This window comes from Xiphophorus maculatus, chromosome 10 (genome assembly GCF_002775205.1).
Source record: "Xiphophorus maculatus strain JP 163 A chromosome 10, X_maculatus-5.0-male, whole genome shotgun sequence".
Lineage (NCBI taxonomy): Eukaryota > Metazoa > Chordata > Actinopteri > Cyprinodontiformes > Poeciliidae > Xiphophorus > Xiphophorus maculatus.
Genome location: NC_036452.1, coordinates 2,704,774 through 2,732,400, shown reverse-complemented (window position 1 = coordinate 2,732,400; position 27,627 = coordinate 2,704,774). Strand labels below are relative to the sequence as shown.

At 40.6% G+C, this 27,627-nt stretch overlaps 1 protein-coding gene across 2 annotated transcripts in view; it reads left to right on the top strand.

Annotated features, from left to right (window-relative positions):
* LOC102233545 (ankyrin repeat and fibronectin type-III domain-containing protein 1-like) overlaps positions 1 to 27,627 on the top strand; it is a 181,790-nt gene that overhangs the window by 138,938 nt on the left and 15,225 nt on the right. For both annotated transcript variants that reach the window (XM_023340388.1, XM_023340387.1), the window contains 6 exons: positions 15,514 to 15,733; positions 16,734 to 16,941; positions 19,943 to 20,140; positions 21,110 to 21,223; positions 21,339 to 21,436; positions 24,484 to 24,574. In XM_023340388.1, the coding sequence (XP_023196156.1) occupies positions 15,514 to 15,733; positions 16,734 to 16,941; positions 19,943 to 20,140; positions 21,110 to 21,223; positions 21,339 to 21,436; positions 24,484 to 24,574 (929 nt within the window). The remainder of the gene's footprint in view (positions 1 to 15,513; positions 15,734 to 16,733; positions 16,942 to 19,942; positions 20,141 to 21,109; positions 21,224 to 21,338; positions 21,437 to 24,483; positions 24,575 to 27,627) is intronic.

The following is a 27,627-nucleotide window of genomic DNA, read 5'->3' as shown; positions in this document are numbered from 1 at the left end:
GTTTCCAGTCCAAACCTCATCTTGGCACACACACACAGGGAGATGCTTCTTAAGATGGAGAGAGAGAGAAGCAGACAGACGGACTAAAGGGAAAGTTGTTGGTGTCCTGTTAAGAGACGAGATGTTGGAGGAAAAGTGGTGAAACTAAGAGGCAGAAGACAAGTGGGAGAAGAGAGTGTGATAGTGATTAAGGAAGGCAATGAAGATATCTTAGTGCTGGAGGGATGGAGAAGTGCACAGAAGAATAGTCAGTGTGCTGGAGGTCTTTTTGTTGGTATGTGTCAGCACAGACATTCTTTAGCTACTAGCAAAATAACAATAAAAAATAGAAATTGCAGGTTTTTACTCTAAATATTTTAAATAATTTCCACTCCACATAGGCTGCAGTAAAGGTTTGTCTTTACCTACAAACATTTACAGAATAAGAGTTATCTAAGTTGTCTCTTTCATTGTTTCTCAACATGCAGCTCTGGGAAAAATTAAGAGACTATTTAAAATGATCAGTTTCTCTGATTTGACTTTTTATAGGTGTAAATTTGAGTAAAATGAACATTGTTCTTTTGTACTATGAACAGACATGTCGTCAAAATTTGCAGAAAATGAGAAATTGACAAAATAAGGAAAACGATGCAGAGCTTTCAGACCCCAATTAATGCAAAGAGAACAAGTTTATACTCATTTAAAAACATCAATACTAATGTTTTAACTCAGGAAGAGTTCAGAAATCAGTATTTGGTGGAAGTACCTCAAGGTTTCCACCGGGGTTCAGTGCAGTGGGTTCTTCATTTTTTTCTAGAGCTGTAAATGCAAAGCTTTTTTTTTTTTTTTAGAAAAACCCTTAACATATTTTATAATCTCTCCCTAAAGTTTCGGTATGTAACTGTCATAATAAGAGACAGATAATGTCTGAAAAGATTGATCTCCTCCCTGAGCTGCTATTGCCGTCTGAAGAAATGCACCACAATCAATCAATCAGAGCCAGGAGGCGGGGCTTAGCGCTGTCAGTCATCCTCATAAACACGCTTCTAAATGTGCTAATGGAAGAGAAACAACTTAGAATTACAGGAAAACCATTTATCAACATCAGTGGTTCTGCTGACTAGCCTAGCTAGCATTGGGAGAAAGTAGAGGAGTTTGTTTCTATCACCCAGTAAATCACTGAATGGCTTAGCACAGAAATACGTTAAAGATCTCCTGTCGACATATCAACCTTCCAGACCTGCCAGGTCTTCTGGTTCAGGTCTGCTGTGCATCTCCAGAACCAAACATGGAGATGCAGCATTCAGCTTCTATGAACCACAAATCTGGAAGAAACTGCAAAACAGCTGAAACACTGAGGCTAGAAACCCATCAGTTCAGAGCTTCCTGTGATTAGTAGTAAGTGGGACATTGATCAACATATCTGATGGTTGCATGTAACAAAATTAAATGTTTGATTCATTTGAACCACCTTGTTGCTGAAATGTGCTTTACAAATAAACTCATGAAAAAAGGACTTCCTGTTCTGACACTGGCCACGCTTTTCCTCATCAGTTTTCATTTGTGTGTGTGTGTGGGGTGTGTGTGTGTGTGTGTGTGTGTGTGTGAGAGCATGTTTATCATTTAAGAAGGCCGGCCTCCCATCCAAACACCTCCCTTCACCCCATCTCAGATAAATAGCTGTGGGACTTTAAACATGGCGCCCGGCCGGCGTGTGACTGAGAAAACTAGCCAACTGGTGGCTTCAGTTGCTAGGGGTCGCCCCCACCCTTCGCCTCCCCTTGGCTGGGTGGGTGGCATATGGCGGCCCAGGCAGGGACCCCAATGTTGTGATACACACACACACACACGCGTGTACACGCCGACTCAGAAGGCCTGGAGCCACCCAGGCTGGACCCACGATCGCCATGGGAGACACAGTGTCACCAAACCTCTGACACAGGAGGGGAGGGCTTGGGACTGTGTGGGTGATCCCACCTTGGAAGTGAACCCCTGAACCCCCCAACACACACACACACACACACACACACACACAACTGTTTGTCTTGCTATCTTTGCGTTGAATTTCCATTGACTTCCATTCATTTCTAAAGCCAAACCCAACCTTAATCCTAACCATCACATACCTAACGCTGACTGTGACCAAAACTCAGTTCACACCTTAAGTGTTCACACCCAACGTGTTTCAAAAGCACATCAGACGCTTCAAGTTCAACACGTGTGCACTTTGACGTCAAAATCACTCTAGGCGTTGAGAGGAGACTCTGCGTCCCTCAAACTCTTCCACTGAGCAAACTCTGATCTGCCTACAAACTGTAGACTCTGTTTGGTTGAAGTAAATGCTGGTTCTGTTCAAATACATATGTGAACGCAAAGCGTACCGGAAACCGCTCCAAAAGAAGGAAGCGGACTAAAGTGCAAGGCTTTCTGGGTAAATATAACCAAAACAAATGCGCTTGTCTGGTGCTAGCGGGGAAAATGACTCATGGTATTTTATAACTGCTAAAATCTGATGCTGCACCATCTCCTGCACGTTTCATCTAAATAAATCCAACGTTTAACATTTATTTAACGTTTTTGCTGGACGAATTTGGAAAACTCAAGCGCTCAAATGCGGGGAAATATTTTGAAATTGTGAAAGTTTTAACTTAACCGATATTCTTTCTTTTATAAGATTAAATTTTATATTTTGTATTTGTTGTTGTGTATCACAGACCACAAGCCTGTTGAATAAAAGCAATCCAGCAATCAATCAATCAATTCCAACTTCCTGGCTGATCCTCTTCCAAGCGAGGTCCTTTCTATTCCCGTCTCTGTAGTCATAACTTCATTGGTCGTAGATTACAGGACAAGAGCAAACGGCGACAATTAGTTCATCCTCCACAGTTTGTTTTTTTGACATCACTGAAGAAAACCTCTATGCCGCACAGCGAATTCTCTCTGATTGGTAGACGCTCTGCGTCGAGCGGCGAAAGTTCAGATTTTTCAACTCCTGCGTCGGACGCGCATCAAACGCTTGACCGTTTTGAGGGATTCATTCGCCCACAAAGACTGAATGCAAACCAGAAGCTCCTGATGCTGAAATCGCGTTTGGTGGGAACGCAGCACTAGTCCTGAACCTCACCCATAGCCCAGAAACAGCATTTCTATTTGTGGGGACCAGGCTTCGGTTCCCACAACATAATGTGTGTTAGGAAAATTGACCTCATAATGCATAAAATACATGATACACACACACATACACACACACACACACGCTCGCTTCTCACCGACAACCTTTTGTTATGGGAAAGTCAGCCACGGCTCGGCATCTCATCGCCAAGGAGACTCCACTGTTGTCTCTGCTCATCAGAATTAGAGAGATTTACCTCTGCGTTCACACACACACACACACACACACACACACACATACACACACACACACACACACACACACACACACACACACACCCACACACAGAGCCAACAGGTGGCAGGCCTTGCTCAGCGCAGCAGGAAAGCTGCAAAGGTTAAACATACTGCCCACTCTTCCTCTGCCATTCTCCCAGGGGAACACAAGAGAAAGTCAGAAGAGATAAAACAGAAAAAAAACTTTTTGCCTTGGATTATCAAAAGTAAACAAGATATTTGAAATTTTTTTCCTATGTGCTGTAAATCTGATGCTTACTGCTAACTTTCTCCGGATTAAAGTGAATTATAATTTCTGTTTCTTACTAGCTGCACCTCCATTAGCCATAAAATTGGAATTATGAAAATAAATTAGCTTAATAGAAACATTCCAATTTGAAGAAAAGCTTATTTTTGCACCAGAATGTTTCTTTTGTTCTTCTTTCCTGATTGTATTGAAAATTGTGCAGAACTGCAGTGGAAACATTTTTCACATCATGACTCATGTGATCAACAACTGGATGTTGCTACTGGCAGAAACAACAAAGAAGACAACAGGACGTTGTAGAATGATGATGTTTTTAATGACTTATTGTGTAAATAAACTTATTTACGTGTGGTTTTAATTATGTTTTCTTATTTAATGGAAACACCACAACTGTGAAATGTTGTTTATTCAATATGAGGAAAGTTTTGCGCACAATGGGAAACTGGAAACACAAACATTTTCAATGTTTTTGTAAATTTCTATAGATATACAAAAACATTATCAGCAAATGATAAAATCTACAAAAACGAAGAATTATCTAAAAGTGTCTGAAGTATTTATAGTGATTATTAACTTAAATAAATATTAATTCAGTCAATAATAAGAAACAAAGGTGACATCACCCTGCTTTGGGTGGAAGAGCAGTCACTGTAAATTAAGGTTTTATTCAGTCAAAACAATCTAAATTTGACCTGTGTAGCTACTATTATCAGGTCTTCACATAAAGAAACTCAAAGAAGTAAAACAAAACAACTTTCCGGCAAGTTGTTGTGGTCTCTGTTATATGTTCAGATCATCTCTGGGTGAGTGTCCGTTTATCGTGACGCCCCCACACCTGCAAACATCCGATGAAAAGGAGCAAAATGACCAGAAATCACTAAACTTCATGTTTCTGCTGTGGAAACCTGAGGAACAGCTGAACCCATGGAAAATAAATCCCATTAAAACAGCTTCGTACAGCTTCTGTTTCCTGACAATCAAGAATATGAATCTTCATCCTGCAGTAACAACTTTCACACTGAAGAGTGTTATCAGTGCTTATATGTGAAAAAAGCACCAGATAAGATTTTGTACCTTCACAGTTTTATGTTAATCATGAATAAAAAAATTCGGGAGCATTCAGGCCGTGTTCAGTCCGCTTTAAACAGACTCCAGTTTTTGCCTAGAAGGTCCGGTTTGTTTGTGTGAAAAAGAAAATTCTGGTCCGTCTGTAAACCTCGGTCTCTGTTCGGTTGAAGTGAACTCTGATTCAGTTCGGATGTATATATGTGAACACCAAGCAGATCGTACCACTCCAAAAGCAGGAAGTGGACTACAGTGCAGGGCATTCTGGGTAAATACAACCAAAGCAAACACACTAGCCTAGCGCTAGCAGGGGAAATGACTTGTGATCTTTTATTAAAGACAAAAGAGAAATCTTACAACTGCTAAAATCTGATGCTACTCCATCTTTGTTTATATTTTGTGAAGGAGGAAGTTGCACTCGGTGTCTTCCTCAGAGGTTTATGTGTCATTTCCTTCAGTAGTTCTTGGTGCAGCGCCTCCACAGCCGAGGAGGTCAATGTGTTTGGTTGATTTGACACAGTGCAATATGAAAGCAAATCGCAGCAGCTGAAAATGTAACAAATGTTGCAATTTTGGTCAATCGAACCGAGGAAAACAGTCTCAGCTTCAGTCATACTGAGACAGGATCACAGTTTTCATCTGCTGGCTCCTGGATCTGCAGCCTGAAATACCCCTGAAGTATCAGTCTGTCTTTCATTTATTTGTTTCGCTCGTTGTGTGTGTGTCCCATGAAATCCACTGCTAGTGCTGTTTCGAAACATCCAGCTTTTCTAAACTATTTGATTTCATTTTAACCTTCCTACCTGTGACAGGTGGAGCGTCTTTGACTGGATTTCTCAAGCTTGATTCGTTCTCAAGGGTTAATAATGACAAACTAGTCTTGATTAATCTATCTATGTCTCTTTTTGTACCTTAGACGTTCCAAAACCAACACCAAACATCTTGTGAACTCATTGCTGTTCTGTTTTTGTATATTTTGTCCAGGGGTGTCCAAAGTGTGGCTGATTGTGTGTGTAGACTTTCTATCTTTAATTAGGACAAAAATATCACAAATAAGTAAAATCTTCTTACTGTAACACAAAGGACTCCATTTTTGCAGAGAATTTTACCCAAACAAACTTTGCTTCACTCAAATCTGCTTTTAATTAATTAAATAAATCAGGCTAAACACAGCAAAGATTTTCAAAGAAAAAGTGACCTAAATCCTGGTTTTATTCATCAGAATTGATTAAAGTGTGTGTGGGTGTGGGTGTGTGTGTGTGTGTGTGTGTTTCCCAGTTGTTACGTAGACAATTAGCAACATTACTTTTAATAAGGCCTAGAATAATTTACACATCCTTTTCCAGCGACAAATCTGACTATTTTATTCAATCTACGAATTGAATGTTTAGTTTATTGTTGAGAAGATAAAAATCTTTTGGCTTCAGTGTTTAAACATACTGGTTTAAACATACTGGTTTAAACATACTGGTTTAAACATACTGGTTTAAACATACTGGTTTAAACATACTGGTTTAAACATACTGGTTTAAACATACTGGTTTGCACTTAATGCACCAGAACCTGGAGGTCGGCGTGTCGCTGTGGCCTCATGTTGCTACAAGCTGATAAGAGCAAAAGCAATTCTAGCAATACTGACACGCCCCCCCACTGCTCTTCCTCCTCCCCACTGCTCTTCCTCCTCCCCCCCACTGCTCTTCCTCCTCCCCCCCCACTGCTCTTCCTCCTCCCCACTGCTCTTCCTCCTCCCCCCCACTGCTCTTCCTCCTCCTCCCCACTGCTCTTCCTCCTCCCCCCACTGCTCTTCTTCCTCCCCCCACTGCTCTTCCTCCTCCCCACTGCTCTTCCTCCTCCCCCCACTGCTCTTCCTCCTCCCCCCCACCGCTCTTCCTCCTCCCCCCCACCGCTCTTCTTCCTCCCCCCCCACTGCTCTTCTTCCTCCCCCCCACCGCTCTTCTTCCTCCCCCCCACCGTTCTTCTTCCTCCCCCCCCACCGCTCTTCTTCCTCCCCCCCACTGCTCTTCCTCCCCCCCACTGCTCTTCCTCCCCCCCACTGCTCTTCTTCCTCCCCCCACTGCTCTTCCTCCCCCCCACTGCTCTTCCTCCTCCCCCCCACCGCTCTTCCTCCTCCCCCCACTGCTCTTCTTCCCCCCCCCCACTGCTCTTCTTCCCCCCCCCCCCACCGCTCTTCTTCCTCCCCCGACTGCTCTTCCTCCTCCCCCCCACTGTTTTTCTTCCTCCCCCCCACTGTTCTTCTTCCTCCTCCCCCCTTAGATGAAAATTACAAATCTGCAAAACACTGAAAGTTTTAAATATCCACAAGGGAACAAAAGAAAGGCACCGATTTACAAATACTGATTAAGGATTATTGTCTTTTTTTAGTTATAGTCAAAAAGACTATTAAAGCCCCCATCTCTCTTCCTCCCCGCTCTTCTTCCTCCTCCCCCTCCATCAGCCTCTCCCCCAGCCTGGCTGCTTCCAGCCTGTCTGGTGCCAAGACTCAGATTTCAGAATTTCCTTCTCCAAGCCACATTTAGAGCAGCCAGTGTACTTTGTATATAGTGTCTCTGCTCGCGCACGTGTGGCTGTTTGAGGGAGAGAGTTTGTGCAACTTTCGACCTCTCCTGCTGCCACCGCTTGGTACTCGCCGTCCCTGCGCAGCTCTCTGGCCTCCCCCATCCATCTCCCTGCTCCCCGTTTGAACACAAAACCTCGTCTGCACAGGCAGCAGCTGTTGATGCGCGTCAGCTGATATTAGCGGCTCTTTGTGTATTAAATGTAATTAGACACGCATTCAAATAAAGCTGAGATTTATGAGCTTTCTTCAGTTCTCAGAGTGAGGTGAAGATTGAGTTAAAGTGATGGTGAAGAGCAAGAAGATTAATGTGTCTGTTGAAGCAAAACACGCCACAGCATCATGCTGCCATCACCATGTTTTATTATTGTGATGGTGTGATGAAGGCAGAATTGGTTACATTTACTCAGATAAATTTACTTGAGTAATTTTTGGAAAAACTTTACTTTTAGGAGTATTTTTAACTTTACTTTGATTGGAGTCATTTTATTCTGAAGTGTTGTTACTCTTCAGTAAAAGATCTGGATTCTCTTCCCACTGTGAGTAACTTTACTGAATGAAGAACAAGTTTGTTTTAACCAAAACTTCACCAGTTTTTGCAGTTTTTCCTAAAGTTTCATTGGAAAAAAAATTATTTAGAAAATAATTCACTGTGCCTGATTCCGATTTTATATAAATTATTTTCATTCTGATTTTTAAAATACCAAAATCTTCATATAAAAGTATTTTAATCCACCTGTTGTAATTTTTAAATATGCATTGATCAACACAGGCGTCGTCTTTTCATCAAATACCTTTTTGCTCCTACTTGAGTAATTTTTTTTTTACTTTTACTTGAGTATAAATATAGTTTCATCCGCACATGGCCTGTGGGAAAATGCAAATTGAACTTTTTCTGTCTGTGCCATTCGTCCAAAAAGCCGAACTAACAGATTCTCCCACCTCAGCTGTGGATCTCTGCAGCTTCTGAAAACGCCACAGAAAAGCCGTTTGTATTCTCAGGTTAAATTCGACATAAATGCAGCTGATCCAGATCCTCTGCTCTGCAGCATTCGGTTTTTTATACTCCTCTACTCTGGAACAAACGTCCAGAAAAGAAAAAAACGGCTAGAACCCTGAGTTCCTTTAGATCAAGGCTGAAACCTCATTTGCTTACAGTTGGCTTTGAATAATAATAATAAGTGGAACATCAGAAACATTTGTTTGTCTTTCAACCTGTCATCGTTTTCCCTTTGTTTGCCTCTGTAATCTTTTCCTTGTTGTTTTATTTTCCTTCTAACCATGTAAAGCTCTTTAAATTGCCCAGTTGCTGAAAATGTGCTATAAAACTAAACTGCCTCGCCTGCCTGTAAGTCTGTTTTTACTGATTAGACGACTACTAACCCTAACCCTAGTTGCATTTAGTTGCACTGGATTTATTTAAAGGTATTTTCTTTCCGCTTGTTCAGGGGGTTTGAATACTTCTGCAAGGCATTTTATAGGCTGAATGCAGAATGAAATCATTTTTCATTCATGCACACCAGACACAGTAAACATACTTCCATCTTATTGTGAGTTAAAAGCCTTTCCTATTGTCTAGTTGATTGTAACATTATGGATATTTAAAGAAACAATAAAAGTCTTTTTTTCTTCTTCTACTTATATTTTGGTCTCACTTGTTTTGCCCTTTAATGAAATTTACCAATAAATGTGTCGTTTTAAGATTGAAGTAAAGCATTATGTCATAACAAAGGCATTGACACTAAAGCCAAAGTTACATTTTCCGTCCTGCTGACATTTTCTTTTCCGTTTCCTGTGCACCAGACGTACAGGTTTACCAACATTTCCAAAAAAATGCTTCGATTTAGTTTGTTTTTTTTCCCATCTCGAGTCTCAGACAAAGAGCTGCTAACTGTCTAGACTCGGTTTGCATGTTTTTGTTTACATGTGACTCACTGACTGTGGGACCGAACTTTTCTTTTCGGTAAATTAAGCTGATAAAACTAATAAAACAGATGCTCTGTGTATGGTGTTTGCAACATCAGGGTGTTGAGTGTTTGTGGGAGTATTTGATGTGGGAGCATCAAGGACCCAGGAGGGAGTCTGGCTCTTGGAAGACTCGGTTTTTACCAGAGAAAACTGCTTCCTGTTTTCCAGCACTTTTAAAATGGTGGAGATGTGTGTGTGCGTGTGGGGGTGCATGCGTGTGTGTGTGTGTGTGTGTGCAGCAAATTTCAGTTGAAGACGTTTGGGTGATTGCTTCAGGTTGAGATTTCCCATCTCTGGTCTCTAGTTTTCAGTAGAAACGCATAAACCCTAAAGCTGCTGTCGCTGTTTCCAATTCACCGTCATATTGACTAAACATGAAAATTATTTAAGAGTTCAGTTTCTCCATCACTCAGTTACACACAGACTGATGCTTTCGAAACTTTATTTCTGTTAATTTCTGCTTACAGATAATAAAAAAAAAACATTTAAGATTGAATAATTACGTCAGACCAATAAAAGATGTTTTAATACACAAATATGCACTTAAAAAATCTGATTAATCCCTGCAAAAGGTACTTTTAATCTGAAAAATGAGCCTCATGGGGAAACCACAGATGTTGGTTAATCTGATAAACGTGTTTCACATGGGTCTAAGCATAAAGAAAGGGAGCACATTTTTGTGAAACATCAAACAGTCGTGTCTATAAATTATGTGTAGCTTTTTATGCACCGCCATTTTCTTTTTTGGGGTTAAGGGTTGTAAAATCTGTAGTCTTTTCAACTTTAGTCTCTTTTTTCTTCTTACCCACTGACCGTCTGACCATCTTGGGTTGAAAGTTCAGCGCTTCCTGGTTAAACAATTACTAACTGACTTAATCAGAAAATAGGTCAGACTGCCATGCAGTTGGACCCACTTTAAGCTTTCAACCTGTAATGCAGGTGAATCATCATCGCCGCAGACAAAGCAACTGCATAACATAGCATGAGGTTAATTGATGCTACAGCTCTATGAAATATCATCTCACATTAGGCCTGTCTCAATAAATTTTGCTGGATAATAAATCGTCCCAGAAGTTATTGCGATAAACTATAATGTTCTTGTATTGAGACCATTTTCAAGTAATATGTTGGTAATGGCATAATAATGCAAGTAAACTCTTTCAAAGATTAATAAACATAAAATTTTAATGAACCTTTAACATGAAGATATTAAATAAACTAAAACAATAAATAAAATGAACGTTGGCATCTTTGTAAACAAAGTTATCCTTCATAATAGGAGTAGTTGAGACAAACACACCACACTAAAAAGCCATGTGTCATCCAGTCTTTGGTAGAAAGAAAAACATGAGGAAAAACAATCGCAGATGAATTGATTTAATGATTTATTGCTCATTGCGACAGGCTTGAGTCACAGTCGTCATGGCAACATCTGTGGCTGCTTTAATGTGATACTCCAGTTGATGAGCTGGATAGATTTTGACTTTTTTTATTTTTATTTTGTGGAGGATTGTGATGATAAAAAGAGAAGAATGAGGAAAAACGTCACTATAATTAATAATAATGTAGTAATTTCATCCTAATCACATGGAGCCCTAACTTGAATTGATATCAGGTCATTACTGCCACATTTGATTACGACTTATAATATGTCAGACATGTCATATACAGGATATTATATCTGAAATATCAAAGCTGAAAAGGAAATTATGTTTCAATGCAGTGAAATATATAGAAGATTTAGTTTAAGCTGCATATTTTCATACGCCACTGACTTGCTAGGCAGATACGACATAGTGCAGCAAAGCTTTAACGGCTCGCCTACACTGCGAAGACACGAAATCTTACCAAAAACCTTTAGTCTAGTTTCTTAGCACACTTCAAATAAGACGAAATTAACTTGCACAAAAGAGAAAGCTCGTTTTAAATCAATAATTCCTTTATGAAAAACTTTGAGTTCCACTGGCAGATTATTTCACTTTTAACATGGGAAAAATGTCTTGGTACAAGTGAAGTAATCTGCCAGTGGAACTAGAACTGGGTTGCTAGGCAACGAGCCGGGCTTGGCTGGGGTTGCTAGGTAACGGCGCCAGTGGAACTAAAACTTTTTCACCAATATTGAGGAGTTATTGACTTAAAACAAACTCCTATATCTTGCTGAAATGTTTATTTGTATACAGTATATTTGTGCATGCTCTTATTTATATTTATTTCTTAATTTTGCTTCTTAAAATGGTAGCTGAGTCCAAATTTCATACCATAAACAAGTGGAACATTTATGTAAACATGCAAATGTAAGCTGGCAGGATAATAAAAATCACTAAATCCTTATTGATTTAGTATGGGCGTAGATCTTGCTGAAAAGTTACTTGTAATGAAACTTTGTCTTATTTTAAGTGTACAAAGATATTTGCACTAGGATTAGACCAAAGACCCTTAGTACATTTTTTGTTTTTAGCAAAAATACTTTTTTAAATGTTCTTTCAAAAGCCTAACACTGTTGTAATAATCTATTATAATTAAGTATCTTCATTTGTTTACTGTGGCAGGGCTTTTATTATGATCAATAGTCTATATTTCTCTATTTCTGCGCGGCGTGTCTTTTGGTAAATGATACGCCACCCTCACGTGTGCGATATAACATCTCTTTGAAATCGCAGATGTACACTCTCCTCGTTACACACAGCCTAATGTCGTCAGAGCGATGGGGCACCGTCGTGCGTCTGTTCCATCTCAGGAATATAACAATAAGCCCAGGGCTGCATTCCAGTGGGCTTTCTCTTTGAAATGGGATACCGGCACACGCATTACAAATATATCTCCTGTTTTATCTTCCGGGCCAGGCCCATGGAAAAATTATTCCAAATACCTGCCGCGCTTTATCTGGAACCCTGGAATAGGTTAGGCCCAGCCGGGAACACGAGGATGTCTAAAATAAGGCCTCTATTACGGGATGGAGTGGAGATGGATGGGACGGAGCGGGAAGGGACAGGGATTGTGGGGGTATTTTAGGTGTATCCGCCCCTGTGAAAAAGGGCTTGTTGCGGGGGCTTTAAAGTCTACAATGTAGGCCGATGTCAGCTGTTGCACAAACTTCATGTGATGGGGAGGGTTTGAGCGCAGACGGACTCTTATGTGGTCTCATACGTCCGTTGCTGAGTGGCGGTATAAATAACATTTTTCCTACAGATGTTCTCACCTTGACAAATCTGCTTGTGGCATGTGGCGTGACAGCCCAAACTAATGCCTTTATTTACGCGCGTCGACCTCCGCCTGCTCATGTTCAAAGCGCTGCGATGTCAAGAACTGACGTTGGTCTGACTGAGTAACTGAGCATGTCACTTGTTTAGAGAAAAATGGTAAAACTATCTGTTTAAATGTGAGAATAATCAGATAAGGTTCTGCAAACTGATATGTTAAAGATGACTTATTATTCTTCCCTGAACATGTTAGGATAGGTCTATGGGAGACACAGAACATCTTCGTTATGTTTTTCATACAAAATCATTCTTAGACGATGAGATTTCATTGTGCTCCGTTCTGCCTATGTTGACCTGTTTTAGGACTTCCTGTCACTTTAAATCCAAATAATCTGCTGCTGGCCACGGCTCTGAACTCAACGGTTACACTCACACATGAAAATGGCTGCAAAAGGATGCACAATTATACAACCATACATCTTTGAAAAGCAGAAGTGGAGCCTTCTGCACAACCAACAAGAATGCAGCAAGTTCTTTCTAAATAATAGGTCAACAACAAAGCGTTTTGTCTTTTCCGGCAGCCATTGTACAGCGCATACAATAGTAAAACCAGCTGGACAAAAACGCTGGAGTGCTCCTTGGGTTGCTAGGTGACGGGCTGGGCTTTGCTGGGGTTGCTAGGTAATGGGCAGGTTTCTAAAGCGACTCATTTTCCAGACACCAGAAAACCTGAGCTTACTGCCAAAAACAGCTGAGTGATTTATACAAGTGCTTGAACTGGGAGCAGTAGAAACCCAAATGAAAATACAAAAATGTGCAAAATGTTAATTTTGCATAATAGGTCTCCTTTAATGTACACAGAAAATTTATTTTCAAGAATGTCCACAAGGGTAAGGTACCTTTATGTTCTTTATGTGCATTTCCATAAATATTAAGTGTTGGTTCTATATTTTAGCAAGAGGTAAAATTAGAGGGAGAAACGAGTTCAGATGGTGTGAAGAGGGGTGAGACGAACTGGACCAGAAGGTGCTGAAAACGCCTCCTTGAGGAATTTACTTATCTCAATGGATCTCTTTGGTGTCTCCAACACGGAGTCTGTCATCGTCGCCTGTGGAGTCCCGCTGACATTTCCTTCATCAGGCCAACGCGTCTGAGCGCTTCAGGCCAGACTCGCCCAAGAAACACTTGTCATCTACATAGTTCCCATAGCAGGTTGGAGTAGGGCGCAGTAGAATCAGCAAAGCAGCGGTGCCAAGAATCTGCTGGAAAGACGTGAATGTGATTGTTTCACAGGGGAAAAATGATGTTATAGAGCAAATTCTTACTTGTTTAGGATGACCGTTACGACAACTGGAGCTGATCATAGAAATCTGACAAATCAGAATCATTTATCACTGAAGCATCATGGGTATTTCTCACTGGTGGCAGTTTTACTCTTTGTTCTTTGCTGCATCCCTCTCTGAAGACCGTCAGCTCTGTGGAACATGGGTTACGTATATCTGAGCGGTCAAAGTGATGCTGTGTCCTTCATGACAGGGCGGGATGATTTTCCCACTGGGCTGAGTCTATAAAATGCATGTGTGGAGCCATTTTTGAAGCAATAGTAAACCGTCTTGCAGACGTTACCAATGCTTGAATAAAAATTCATGATGTGTCTGGTACATTTTGCATTCAGCCATTTTTTTCTCCATTCAAGTACTGCTGACTCAGAACTTTATGTTTAGCTGTTTTCTTCTGGGAAAACTAAATTTGTGTCTTTATGTCCCGTGGAAACTACACCCACCTCAGTGATTCTGTTTTTAGACGGGATTCTTTCCAGTGTGTAGCCACAGACAGTGCTACTGCGGCCTTTATCTCCATGTAGCCTGTTGTGTGTTTTTATTTATTTACTTGTTTTTATAGAGGCTACTCTTGGCGCAGTGTTTTTGTATTTGTTGTGTGTTTTCACACCTTACAGTTAACTAGATTTGGTTCGATTGGGGACAAAAATTGCAACATTTGTTCCTTTTTCAGCTGCTGTGGTTCACTTTCACACCAAGCCATTTGAAAAACCAGTTCCCCTCCTGGCCTGTGGGGGCGCTGCACCAAGAACCACTGAAGGGAACAACGCAGCTTCCTTCCTGACAGAATGTAAACAAATATGGAGTGGCATCAGATTTTAGCGATTGTAGGGATTCTCTTTTGTGTTTGGCTGAAGGCTATGAGTTACTTCCCCCGCTAGTGCTAGGTAACACATTTGTTTTGGTTATATTTACCCAGAATGCCCTGCGTTGTAGTCCGCTTCCTGCTTTTAGTGTGGTCTCAGGTCTGCTTGGAATGATGATATGACTTGCAATACGCTGCAAAAACACAAAACCCTGCCAAGTATTCTCGTCTAGTTTCCAGTTCCAGCTTCAGATGAGACCAAACTAACTTAAAAGTAAAATTTTTACTAAAAGTAACAGGATATAGGAGCAGGATATGTACTAGTTTCACTGCCAGATTATATCACATATAACATGTCAAAATGTCTTGTTATAAGTCAAATAACCTGACAGTGGAACTAGAACTGGGTTGCTAGGTAACGGGCTGGGCTTCGCTGGGGTTGCTAGGTAACGGCGGCAGTAGTTTGTTCATCAATATTAAGGAGTTATTGATTTTAAACAAACCCCCATATCTTGCTGAAAAGCTACTTGTATTGATATTTGCACTAGAAACGAGACCAGAAATTACGATTTTGTATTTTTGCAGTGTAAATAAACAAACTGTTTGGGCCTTTGTGGAAAACATGGAACCCAGATAATGAGTGATACATCTGCAGTAATACATCTTTTAGATCCTGTTCAAAATGTTTGTTTTAATATCTTAATTTAAAGTCATTTTTATTCCTCTGTTGGCTTTAATGCAGAGAAGCAGGGCTGTGTTTTTTAAGTTGGCTTCTTTCCCAGAAGCAACACTCTGTCCATCCTAAACAGGAAAATAAAAAGTGACATAAAAAGGGCCTTCTCTCTTTACTGCCACAGTGCGGAGGGACCAGATGCGACTCCTTTCACCCATCTCTTGTGCTTCTCTCTCCATGATCTTTCCTCCAGCGCCGACTCAGCCAAGATGACGCAGCCCATGCGAGGGGACCAGGTCCACCAGCCGGCATCGGCTCGCAAGTCCGCCAGCCTGTCCTCGCCAAGCGCAGCTCGCCGGCTCTACCGCAACTTGTCTGGAAAGTTTCGTGTGGGCACCAACCCCCCCGCGCTGGAGGACAGCGTGGTGTCAGCGCGGGGAGGAGACAAGGAGAGGCTGCGCAAAACCACCGTCGTAAGTCCAGGATGGGAACAGGAGGAACAAAGTAACGAGAGCAGGAGGGTTGTTGTCCGGAAATGGTTGAAAGCTTTTGAGCCACCTGTCTGACGAATGTCATGAAGAGAAAATCACACTGCAAAAACACAAAACCTAGTTTCCAGTGCAATCAATTATCTTAGTAAACTTGAAATAAGACAAAAACTAACTTTACAAGTAACTTTTCAACAAAATATGAGTTTGTTTTAATCCTCTAATTCCTTAATATTGTTGAAAAAATTCTAGTTACACTGAGATTATTTTACTTAAAGCATTTTGCTATTTTATGTCACATAATCAGCCAGTGAAACTAGAACGTTTTTATTTACAAGTATTTACAAGTCATTATTTTAAAACAAGCTCTTCAAATGCAAAAAGACTAAATTTAAAGTAACTTTTCAGTAACATACAGGAGCTTGTTTTAAATTCAGATTTTGTAAATATTGTACTACTTTCACTGACAGATTATTTCACTTATGGGGAAAATATTTTGTTATAAGTGAATTTATTAGCTAATGGAACTAGAACTTTTTCATTAATATTAAGAAATTATTTACTTAAAACAAATGTATTTATTTGTCTTGCTGAAAAGTTACTTATAAGTTAGTTTTGTCTAATTTCAAGTTAAGATATATATATATATACATATATATACATATATATATATATATATATATATATATATATATGTACTTATATAGTTTATATTTATACGGTAACACTTTATTTGAAGGTCTGTGCATATGACTAACATCACACCTGTCACAAACATGGAGGAGTCTTTATAGAGCTTAATGACTGTTTTCATAAAGTGTCATTTGGTAAATAATGACACTTTTAATACAAATTTACACTAAAAGTTGCATTAAAAACATAAATTTTGCATTATTTGGTAAATAATGACACTTTTAATGAAAAGTTCTGTTAGAATTTGCCCATTAAAAGTCCATTAAAAGTGTCCCCTTTTTCTGTGTGTCAGTTCCAGAGCAACGAAGCTTTGTTTGAGGCAGTGGAGCACCAGGAACTGGACCTGGTCCAGCTGCTTCTGTCCCAGTACAGCCTGGAGGAGCTGGACCTCAACACGCCAAACAGCGAAGGCCTCCTTCCTCTCGACATCGCCATCATGACCAACAACGTGCCGATGGCTAAGCTTCTGCTGCGGGCCGGTGCCAAGGAGAGCCCTCACTGTGAGTCGTTACCAACTCGTCTCTGCAGCCGCGTTTCCAACACAAGCTGTGCAAAATTTCTCTGTCAAAAAAATACTAATTCACAATGGCGGTGTTTCCTTTGAACAAATAACACAAATGAAATCTCGCGTGAAAAAGTTTGTTCATACGAAAAGTCACGTGTCAAACTCGAGGCCTGAGGGCCAAATCTGGCCCACCTCGGCTTTTTATGTGGCTCCAGATGCCAAATTACATCAATCAGTTCACACAAAATCTACTGATAGCAGAATTTTTTCATGTTATTTATAAAATTTGAATATATTATTTTATTATTTTGCAAAAATGGTCAAAAACATTGAGCTTAAGTGATACTAACTCCCACTTGGAGGTGGCAGTATTTCTTACTTTTGCTCCACTGCTGCCTCAGCCTCACTGGATTTCAAATTATAGTGTGTAGTCAATGTGGCAGGTAACAAAAAGTCACATTTTCACAGGTAATGTGAAAATGTGACTTTTCATTCACAGATAATGTGAAAATGTGCAGGGGCACAAAATTTAGCCAAATAATTTTGGTCTGGATTCTAGTCCAAATATCTTAGCAAGAAACATTACCCTTCCTCTGGTAATGATTAGAACTCGCCAGTAAGGCTCCAAGGCTGTTTGTGTTTTCACCTGTGCACACGCTCACCCACACACACACACACACACACACCCACCCACCCCCACACGCATTTTCTGAACCAGACGTCTTATGAAGGTATCATTAAATTGAAAACACTTGAATGGAAAGTGGTGATCAGTGAAGTTTTGGTCTTTGATTGGGCTTTTCCATCCAGAACCCAAATCATTCATGAGACTGTGTGTTCACGCATGAACGGCTAACGGAGAGAAAGAAGAACAACAAACTCTGCATTAGGATTTGCCAACCTCTCCTCTGTTTTCTTAAAAGAGGACTTATTGTGAAAAAATCACATTTTGCATGTTTTTGTTCTTGCAGTCGAGTTTCTACTGCTCCTAAAAAAAAAAGGAGGCGCAACACCAGACGGGGTTTTTTTTGGCAATAAGTTTTTTGGTGTCTAGAAAATGAGCCGTTTCAAAAACCTTCTGAATGTAACGTCACAAATCACCTAGCAACACAAGCAGAGCCCAGAACCGTTACCTAGCAACCCCAGCCAAGCCCAGCCCGTCACCTAGCAACCGAGATCTAGTTCCACTCAGATTATTTCACTTGTAACAAGACATTTTTCCCATAAATAATCTGCCAATAGAATTAGCACTTTTTCATCCATATTAAGAAATTATTAACTTAAAATAAGCTCCTATTTCTTTCTGAAAAGTTAGTTGTAAGGTAGTTTTGTCTGATTTCAAGTGCACTAAGAAACTAGAGCAGACATACTTGGTAAGAATCAGTGTTTTTGTGGTTATGTTAGTCCAGGATACCGAGTCCTGATAAAGTGAGTTGGAGTCAGCGTCTCTGAGACACTCGGACTCTCAGCATCGGCATCTCAGAGCCGCTGTGGAGACACGGAGGGAGCCAGAGAATTAAACACCCAAATGGACATTTTGACACGGAGCTCTAAACTTACTGTCAACAGTGGAATCTAACGCTCAGCGGTGGAATCCACAATGAACAAACGCAGACCACACAGACTAAACACAGACCCGCAGCCGTCCCAAACACTCCAAGAAACGAGCAGCCACCAAAGGAGTTCAGCTCGCTACTGTCTTCTCCCTGTCTTTATATTAACCGTTTTCAGACTTTTATTTGAAATAATCTGCATGCTTTTGCCAGCGGAGCGTGCAAACATCTCTGATCTGGGTCTCCTGCCTCCGCAGCCTCTATCGCCGGCTGCACAGCCACGGGTTGAGTATTTTCATGGGGTGTTACATCTCATTAACTGCAGTGATGGGTTTCATTGTTCGCTGCATTGTGGCAACACCCTAAACCTCTCTAAGAAAACATTCCTCTGCTGTCTCTGTCAGGCTGTGTTCCATTATATAAATAGAACGGTGACACAAAAATTTCCATAATTTTTGCAAAAAAATAAAAAATACAAGAAGTTTTACAGCAGCCATCTGAGCTGATGCTCCCTCGTGCGTATTCCCACCGCTTGGAACCGCACCGAGGGACACTCCTCCCTCTCTTACCCGTTCGTACTTTCATTGCCCCATTTTCCCTTATTTTCTAGCTGATGTCATCCCCAGAGAGAGGCAGCTCAGTCACAATAAATGAACTTTATTGGAGAATCTGCCGCAGCATTTTGGCAAACAGGAATTAAACAGAAGTGGCCTGCTGAAGCGGTTTGCAGCATGGCGGCTTTCCTTTGTGGGGTTTTTTTTTTTGGGTGCATATTTCAAAGTGGGAGCTAAGAATAAATTTGGCTGAGAATGTAATGAACCTCAAATTTATACATATATTTTTATTTCTGTGACAAAGTTGCTGTGAACTTGAGGCTTTTGGATCCGTTTGAAAGAAATTCAACTTTTCATATCACTGCAATTTGAAAAAGAGACCAAATTAATAACAGAAAAGAAATGGGCAACAAGCACTACAATGGCGAGGATTTGGGTGGGAAAACCTTTTAAGATTCTTTATCACACCAGCTCAGCAATGCCACCATGACAGAAATCTTCCTACTTGATAGGAAAAATATGGAAATCAAAATGCAATGCAAAACTTTCCAGACATAAAAAAAATTTACTGTAGAGAGAGAGATACACTGCAAAAAACACATCTTAACAAGTATTTTTAGTCAAGTGTCAAATGCTAAAATCTTAATACACCTGAAATAAAATCAAACCATCTATTCAGAAAGATAAAGGAGTTAGTTTTAAGTAAATACATGTAAAAGAATCGTCTTTTTGCCGCCCAGCTTTGTGTGCATGTATGAAATTTCCCGGATATAAACAATAACATGCAGGGGCTCCATATGTTTTGTAAAATTTGCTCACTTTGGAATGAATAAAGAAAAGTTTTGGATGTGTACGTTCATTCACCGGTTTCTCTCTCTGTGTGTCTCAGTTGTTAGCCTGGAAGGCCGGGCGGTGCACTTGGCCACCTTGGTGCAGGAGGCCGAGCAGCGGGTGTCGGAGCTGCAGGCCCAGGTCCGCAGTGAGGGTCCCAGCGAACGGGAGGGGTCCGACCAGGAGAGACATCTGAAGGCCTGGGAGTGGAGGCTGCGGCTCTTCAGACGCATGCAGACAGGTTTTGAGCATGCTAGTAAGGATTTGATGCCTCTCCTCCAGCGGTTATTTTTAGTTTTCATCGTTTTGTCCAGCATGTTTCCTCTCCTGACTGGCTGCCGGTGGCGAGGTGACGAGTTCCACCCTGGGAAACTGAGGCAGACCATGTGATTGCGAGCTGAGGACAACTCCTCGGAGATAAATTATGCTTTGACTTTCTTACTTTCATCATCCTGACTTTTGTGATAGGATGAGTTTGGTGGTTAAATAGTGTAAAAATCACATCTTCAAGCAGTGGTGGGCACACTTCTGCCAACCCACTGCTAATAATGTCGCAAATGTTTCATTCAGCTCACTTAGCTTAAATGCTAAAGGCGCTAATATAAAGTTTTGTGACTTTCAGTTGACTAAAGATTTTATTATTGACTGTTAATAATTGTTTAAGTAGTTGGGCTTGTCCTCATGTTCTTATTTTGAAATCTGTTAGCGTAGCGGTTTCATTTCTTCTCACATTATTTTTGTCTTTTTTACTTTGTTATATAAATATATACAATATAATACGTATAAAACAAATGAGGTTTACAGGAAACAAACAACACATTAACAAACATCAGACTTGTTGATTAAAAACATGTAAAAACTGACATGTGAATTGCTTTGTGATGCAGAGCGCAATGTGGGTGTCAACATGGTGGAAATTAGCTCATTACTGTTAGCTTTCACTAATTACTGTGTTGGTGAAGGACTTCATTGATCATTTTCACTAAATACAGTGATTTTGTAGCACATTAGTGCCCTATAATGTCAGAATAGCTCCTTAGCATTAGCAAAACTAATGTTTCAAATGCTTTAGTATTAGCGCAACTAGCTTTTAGTTAGCATTGCCCACCACTGCTGCTCAGACTCGATCTCAGCCTTAACTCTTTGTCAGTTGACAGAAGTTATGCCTGAATTAAAGATTGTAAAGGCTTCTCTCTGAGTTTACTCCTCTGTTCTGCCTCTTCAGACCCTCCAGATGCTCCCAGCGTAGTTCTTCTGTCTGTTAGCAGCAGCACCAGTTTACAGGTTGACTTCCACGAACCTGCCTGTGTCAACTCTGCTGTGGTCACCAAGTACAAAGGTCAGCATCACCTACAGGAAATGTCTGAAACTTTTGTTCAGTTTATCGACTGAATACCGTTTAAACGTTTCTTCTAATTAACTAACATCTGCTGGAACTTGTTGTGAATTTAAAGTGTGTTGGAGCGCGGCGCCTTCATTCAGCCCCATGCTGGGTGAAATGATGGTGGACGATGCAGCCGTTCCACAGTGCAGCATCACTGGACTGACTTCTGTGAGTTCTTCTAGAACCTGTTAATGTTTAGCCTTTTTTCTGCTTCTAGTTTCTGGCTTGAATTACAGGGACAGATTTTAAAACTTGCACCTAAAGAAACTGTTTTACTTTTTCATTTTAAATGACTTTTGGATCAAATTTCCACTTAGAATTATTGTCAACGCTGGTGAGAATGTGCAAAGAAAACTAAAAACATATTCTCCGACGGCGGCAGCAAAATCTCAGAGGAGAAAAATCTTTAATTAGGTTTCTTAATTTTGTGGATTTGGTTTGTTTTGTTTGGGAAGATGGAAAGTGTAATAAACTCTGATGCGCACTAAAAAAACAAACTCTGGTCTGTCTAAAAGCCTCAGTTTGGTTTAAGTGAACTCTGGTGTGGCTTGAATTCATATGTGAACACCAAGCGGATCAGAAACCACTCAGGAAGTGAATTTCAGCGAAGGGCATTCTGGGTAAGCACAACCAAAACAAACTCGCTAGGCTAGCGCTAGCAGGAAAAATGGCTCTTGGTTTTTTACCTAAAAAAAAAGGAGAAATCCTCCAACCACTACAATCTGACGTCGCTCCATCTTCGTTTGCATTTTGTGAAACAGGACGTTGTGCTGAGTGTCTTCTTCAGAGGTTTTTATATTATTTCTTTCAGTGGTTCTTGGTGCAGCGCCTCCACAGGCGAGGAGGGGAACAGGTTTAAAAGCTTGGTTTGTTTGACTCAGTGCAGCATGAAAGAGAACCACATCAGCTGACAATGTAACAAATGTTTCAGTTTTGGTCCCAAATCGAACCGATTGGGGGTAAAAACTGCCTCAATCACTCACTTATAAATCCTTGTGTTTACAAAAATCCCTCATGCCAAACTTTTTGCTTCCCTTAATACTTTATTCATTTCTGTTTTACCATCAGGACGTTTGATTTTCTTTCTGGAGAAACTTTTTGGATCACCATCCTGCTGAATTTTGATTTTCTTGGCCAAACCAATAAAATCAGTTAAATCAACGAGTTCCCGATTCCCAACAGGCCCACAGGATGATGGATCCTCCACCGTACTTAACATTGATCATGAAGTGCTTCCATGTCATTAGGAAAGAAAATACTTTTTCCTGACATGCATACCAGCAAATGGTCAGCAATGTAGCCAATCTCTAACTTTCACTATTTTCTGGGTGGAGGATTATTGTACTGCAGGAAAACATGAATTTATTTGAAGCCTCTTTGCTTAGAGAGTCAATAGACAGACATATTCAGCCCGGTAAACCATGATAAACATCTACAACTACTGAAGCAGCTGCAGTTTTCTTTCACCACCAGCTAAAATATCTGCAGTCGCTCTTTATTTTGTAGTTTATTCATGACAAGTCTACCGAAAACAACTGTGTTGTTGCTTCTCCAGCTGTTGTCTAACCAGTGAGGAAATTTACAAGCCATTTTCCCTCAAGTCAGCTCTTACTATTACATACACACCAGCTTGAACCTGGAAAGTATTTAGTATTTTATTCAAGATATATTTCTAGATTCTTCTGTGATAGATCTGCGGTCTTTTAAATCCGACTTTGTTCAGGTTTTATCTTTCCTGGCTGAGGAACAGGTGGGACTCAGTTTCCTAACTGATTTATGTTTGTCTTTTTGAAGCAAACAGACAAGTGGACGCTCATTTTTATTCGTTTTCTATGTGAGAAAAACTGCCCCCACCCTCCCATTTAAGGTCCCAACCAAAGGGCTCTCCTGTCACATGACAGAGGTCAAGGTGGGGTCAGCGGATCTTGGCGGCTGCTCTAATTGATTGGGCTGAGAAAAAAGAAACCAGAGCCTCGTTGTCTCCAAACTGGAGCTCAGACAGAGGACCGATCATGGAGATTTACATCTACTTCACCTAAAATAACCTTTTAACTAACTACAGGTCAGTTTAATTGGATTTGGAACCAATTAAAATGAAAGATGAATACATGGGTGTCATGTTGGATGGAAACCACAGAATAAAATCAAAACTAATCAAAAGTGTTGCTCTCTTTGGAATAAGGTCTACAAATCTTTATTTATTTTGTATAATACTCTCGTTGTACCACATTTGACTTATTGTGTGGACGTTTGGGGCAACAAATACAAAACAAAACCAAAATAAGTAAATACATTTGAATACTCTATAAAGTGGGGGTAATGGTAACACAATTATTTTAGAAATCAAATGTTTTCAAATTCTGGAAAATTTAAAACTGTGAAATTCATATTTAATGTAAGAAACCATCAACTTCCACACAGTATTAAAAAAATGCCATGATAGAAAAGAAGGAGGGCTTTAAAAAAAAAAACAACCAAAAAGAGTTTTTGTGTGTTTTCAGTGTGTGGAGTCAGTTTATGGAATGGATCAAATCAAAATAAAACAGATTAAAAAGTGTTTGAAAAGGAGCTTATTGGTAAAAATGGACCAAAAATGCTGCTGATGTTAAAATGTTTAAATAATTATACATTTAAGGATGAGACTGTGTGTTATGTTCCGTGTTTTTCTGTGTACTTATTTCGAGTTTCTGTCTCTGAGTCTCCCTGTTGTCCTGCTGTGTCTCGTTTCCTTGACTACCCTCGGTGTATTTAACCCCACCTGTGTTCCTTGTTCCTCGTCGGGTCCTTGTCGTTTGTAGTGTCAGTCTGTCTTTATGTCCTTCGTTGACCCGGTGCTGCCGGTGTCCAGCCCTGGCTTTCGCTCAGCCGTGCTGCCCGTGTCTGGATCTATTGGACTGCGTTTATTCTGGATATCTGCCATTAAATTCATTTTACTTTCACCTCATCCTGGGTCTCCTGCATTCGCCTCACCACCTCCACTCCACCGTTCATGACACTGTGAGGTTTAAGTGTCATTCAAACAGAGTTTGTTTAAATAAAGAAAGATCTTGTATCTCCTTTTCAAACAAATCATGTAAAATTGCGTAATTTGTTTTATTTTTTCTTGTTTTTGTTTTTGTCTGTTCAAAATAAATAAAATAATCGTAATAATAATTGTAATGTGAGTCTATAAAATGAGTTGTTCCAGTAATTTGTGGTTTCTGCTGCCGTTTTAGGGAACCCATTACTATGTGCAGGTGTCGGCCTACAACATGAAGGGCTGGGGCCCGCCGAAGGTTTCCACCCCGGCCTGCGCTGTACCGTCCAGTAAGTCTCCGTTTAGTGTGTATTCATGTTTCATGAAGACAAAACGCTGATGAAGGCACAGACTGGGATGATATTCTCATTTTCTCTCTCTTGGAGACGAGGCTAAGTTCAACTGGTCCAGCTTTAAGGCAATCACTGCTAATTGGTTATTATTTGCTAAAAACTCTGTGAGAACAAGCAGAGATCAAACACAAAGGTTAAACTCAGATCATCAGATTGTAACCATGGTAACACAACAACTAAGGAAGAAGATTAAACTTTGCACCTTTACAAAATAAACCTACCTGTCAAATCTTAAATTTAAATCTTTTAATTTAACTCTGATATGACCATTAAATCAAATTAAACAATTTTTCAATTCGCAGTAAACAAAAGTTAAACTTACTGTGACTCTAAAGGGAACCAGTTATGCAAAATTCATCCTTTCTAAGCTTCCATGTTTGTTTCTACTGCGTCGAAAAACAGCTTTAAAAAATCACGATGCTGTTTTTCAGCAATAAGTTCATGTTTTTTAGTGTCTGGAAAACAAGCCGTATCAAAAAACTCCCGATTGTTAAGTCCCATTCGACTGGCATTACAACGTCGCCTAGCAACCCCAGCGGAGCTCCACTGGTTACCTAGCAACCCAAGCAGATCTCCAGAATGTTTGGTGAGCTGGTTTTTCCGCTGCATGCAATGGCTGCTGGGAAAAACAAAGTGTTTTGATGTTACCATCCAGAAACCACTTGCTGCATTCTTGCTGGTTGTGCAGGCGGCTCTACTGATACTTTTCAAAGATGCACAGTTCAGTAGTTGTGCAGCCATTTTCACATGTGTGTGTAAACGTTGAATTGGGGGGCGTGGCCAGCAGCAGCTTATTTGGATTTAAAGTGACAGGACGCCCTAAAACGAATCAAAATGGGCAGAACTGAGCAGAATAAAATCTCATTATCTGAGAATGATTTTGTGCAAAAAATACAATGAACATGTTTGGTATTGCCTATATACATATTCCAACCTGTTCAAGAGATCATAATAGATCTCCTTTAAGTTATATTGAAAAACATGGTCATATTATCACTGTAACAACATGTTTGTATGTTTATTTCCCATATTAAGTTTCAGCAGACCAGTTGAAGGTTCGCCACGCCGTCAGAAAGTCCCGGGTCGTTTTCTCTGCTACATGTACGCCCGCCACGCACCCAGTCAGGATGTATGGCGGGCGTCTAGAGTTGTAAATGCCAGTGAGTGTTGCCGTGGTGTCAATGTGCTGTGTGGGCCCGGCTGGCTCTTTGAGCTGCCAGCCGGGCCCACACAGCGTCCAGAGCTCTGGGTTCAGCCAACACATTAACCGTGGAGTCATGTGTAACAGCTGGGATGTTCACCACTCCATGCTCTCCTCTCTTTCCTTGTTCTTTCCTTTATTTGGCTGGAAGATGTTTTTAGAAAATGTGGAGTTCGTTGGTGTCAAGTTGCCTTTCTGTTTGCTGCAGGCTCTGCAAAAAAAGAAGCTACTAAGTGAAACTGTTTACATTATTTTGATAGGACAAGCACAATTTTCCATTTATATTAGTGGAAGAAATCAGATTAAAAATGCTGCAGTGGAAAAACTTGGCACAATGTTCACTTTGGTGAGTTTCTGTTTTTTAATGATGAATAACTCGACTGATTTTTTTCTCTCAGTTTTTACAATATTTGATGGACAGTTAGTCTTTCAATGTGAATCTTGGCGTGTAAATTGTAACGTCACAGTGTGTATTCGTTGAAAAAGAAATGCGTTGTTAAAATCAAACCTCTGTGTTTCTCTCTTGGTTATGTTAAAGTTTCTCCAGTTGTTACATTCCTACTGGAACAGAGAACAAGCCAAACACACTGTCTTTGCGGTTCTACTGGTTCTCTCCTGGCACATCTGGGGAACACATGAACATGTTTGTGCTCATCAGCACACGCTGTTTTTCAGCCCGTGTGTGTATGTGGTGTCGGTTTAGAGAAACTAGGCTTTCCCTCTCGCCCACCTCCCTCCGTCCCTCTCTCGGAGCTAATTTAGATGTTGCGTGTTTGTGTTTTCCATTTGGGCCTACCACTGGAAATATTTGCATGTCTGTGCTGCAGCGAGCGGCACGGCCCCAACAGTGGGGGCCTTATGCCGGGCCGTAGACGCCCATTAAAGGGCCCGCTTGTCTTGTCGGGACAGGCACCTTTCTGGGAATAGAGCGCACCGTGTTTCGGCCCCTTGCACCCGCCGGGGGCTCTGGAGGAAGGTGGGGTTCGGGATGAGGGTGATGGTTGGTCAGGGGTGGGTTATCGCTGACTCATCCTCCTGTACTCACACAAAATGTGCTGAAGAGTCTTTTTTTCTGAATAGCCTCTATTGTATAAAAAAAGGATATTGGGTTTGTTTTTATAGGACAATAATTTTTTCAGTGTGTTTGGATCATTTGGTTAAAGGGGATCCATTATGCAATTTTATGCATCCATTATGCATTTGCATGTTTTTGTATTTCCATTTGGGTTTCTGCTGCTTCTAACTCCCAACCCCTAAAAAAAAACAAAAAACAGACAGCCAGATGTTATTTGGGCAAAATATTTATGTTTTTTGGTGTCTGGAAAATGAGCCCTTTCAAAAACCTCTGAAATGTCACGTCATTCACACCAAGCAACCACAGCCCTGTTACCAAGCAACCCCAATTAGGGCTGTTGCTCTGCCCCTAGTAGAGCTGCAGCACATTTAGCCAGCTGGTTTCACCGCTATATGACTTGTACAATGGCTGCTGGAAAAGGCAAAGTGTTTATTGTTTACTTACCATCCAGAAACCACATGCTGCACTCTTGCTGGTTGTGTAGGAGGCTCCACTTCTGCTTTTCAATGATGTGCGGTTGTATAATTGTGCATCTGTTTGCAGCTGTTTTCACGTAAATGTTGAGTTTTGGGGGCGTGGCCAGCAGCAGCTTATTTGGATTTAAAGTGACAGGACGCCCTAAAATGCTCATTCTGAGAGAACAGAAATTTCATCATCTATGAATTATTTTGTATAAAACAATGTAATGAACATGTTTCAAATAGCCAGTAGATC